The 1,655-nt window shown below is 40.6% G+C and overlaps 1 protein-coding gene across 3 annotated transcripts in view; it reads left to right on the top strand.

Annotated features, from left to right (window-relative positions):
• rasgrf2a (Ras protein-specific guanine nucleotide-releasing factor 2a) overlaps positions 1-1,655 on the top strand; it is a gene marked incomplete at its 5' end in the record, with an annotated part of 54,347 nt that overhangs the window by 28,051 nt on the left and 24,641 nt on the right. For 2 of the 3 annotated variants that reach the window (XM_014015103.1, XM_014015102.1), the window contains 2 exon segments: positions 602-727; positions 813-902. In XM_014015103.1, coding sequence (XP_013870557.1) covers positions 602-727; positions 813-902 — 216 coding nt within the window. 3 annotated transcript variants of the gene reach the window in all.

The following is a 1,655-nucleotide window of genomic DNA, read 5'->3' as shown; positions in this document are numbered from 1 at the left end:
CACTCTATCCAGGAGACACAATTTATCAGGATAGTATTTTTTAAGTAATAAAAACTCAGAATAAAATAGGATTAACGACTTCCTACTTCTTACCTTTTTAAAAAAATGTAGCGAGTAGAAAGTACAGATAGTTGTATAAAAATGAGATGAGTAAAAGTAAAAAGTACATTGAAAAATAGTTACTCAAATAAAGTAGATAACCAAAATTTCTACTCAAGTACAGTAACAAAGTATTTGTACTTAGTTACTTTACAACTCTGGAGGGTAGGAACACAGACTGATATGTAAACAGAGAGCTTCTACTTACAGCTCAGCTTCACCACACCAGACCAGTACACAGTACGCAAAACTGAAGAAGCTGCATTGATCTTTATTTTTAACTGAGGGAAAAAGCATTTTAAAAAAGGCAGAAAAGAAGCTCACATATAAACAGACTTACATTTTTTTTGTTTATCTGTGGTCAGAAGGTGGACAAGGCAACAATATGTTTGCTTTTGAAATTTGTGGACTTTATAACAAACAAAAATCTTGACAAATAAGTCTTTTGTTGTTTTCTGGTTACTTATTTGAGTTGTGACCTGTTTTTTTTTTTTCCTGACAGCTGTTCTGGAGTCAGTATCTCTTGACAAGTTTATACCTGAATCGCCATCCAGCAGCGAGCCGGGCGATTTGTCTCCCTGCCGCTCCCCGTCCACACCGAGGCACCTTCGATACAGACAGGCGGGGGGTAGGAACTGCACAAACACTCACGGACACACATCGCACACAACAGGCTGAGCAGCTCATTTTGAATGCCTCTACTTTCCCTGCAGTCACACCAGGGGAGAACTCCCGCTGCACCATGTCGCCTGCGTCGGCGTTCGCCATCGCTACAGCCGCCGCCGGGCACGGCAGCTCGCAGGGTGAGCACGCCCAGTTATGCAGGTCAAAACGGTCACAGCACAGGGTGGGACCTCTTCCTGTCGATAAAATTAGTCGAACAAGATGAACTAAGCAGTAAATTACAGTTTTGCCTGAGCTTACAGTGCCTGCGACATCAAAAGTTTTACAATAAATACAAATGCACTTTTAGGAAAGATAGCATTAACGATGTATTGCTAAAAATTTACCATGCTGAGACGAGCATCATTATCATCATCAACATTCATTATCTTTACCCGCTTCTAACTTTCTGGGTCACGGGAGCTGAGGCAAACAGTTGTTGAGATACTCACCTGCGCAGTAACAGGAAGTGATGACAAATATGGAAGTGTGGAATAGAGCTCTGCTGCAACAGCTAACAACACAGACATTAATGAAGAATCTGAGTTCATATAAACAAAGTCCAGGAAGTTCCTCTTCTTAAAGCAGGCGTGTCAAACTCATTTTCACTGATGGATACAAGTGCTACGGTGGCTCTCATAGTGTGACATTTCGTGTTTATAGAGCAACCTACCCCCAAATTAACTTTTTTTAGCTGATAAACTGRCTAGAATGTGTCTAAAATGTTATATAGTACTGTTTCTGTGCTAATTTTGATGTTTTGTGCGTATTTGTTCAAATCTGTAATATTTGGTCAAAAAACGTGTTTTTGCTGCTCATATGGGTAAAGCAGTGGTACTGCAGGCTAATTTGCATGTTGGTTAACAGCTCTCCACGGTGACGTGTCTTCTCCA

The sequence above is a fragment of the Austrofundulus limnaeus genome, unplaced genomic scaffold (assembly GCF_001266775.1).
Source record: "Austrofundulus limnaeus strain Quisiro unplaced genomic scaffold, Austrofundulus_limnaeus-1.0 Scaffold123, whole genome shotgun sequence".
Lineage (NCBI taxonomy): Eukaryota > Metazoa > Chordata > Actinopteri > Cyprinodontiformes > Rivulidae > Austrofundulus > Austrofundulus limnaeus.
The sequence above is the reverse complement of the archived record's forward strand: the minus strand, read 5'-3'. Positions and strand labels throughout refer to the sequence as shown.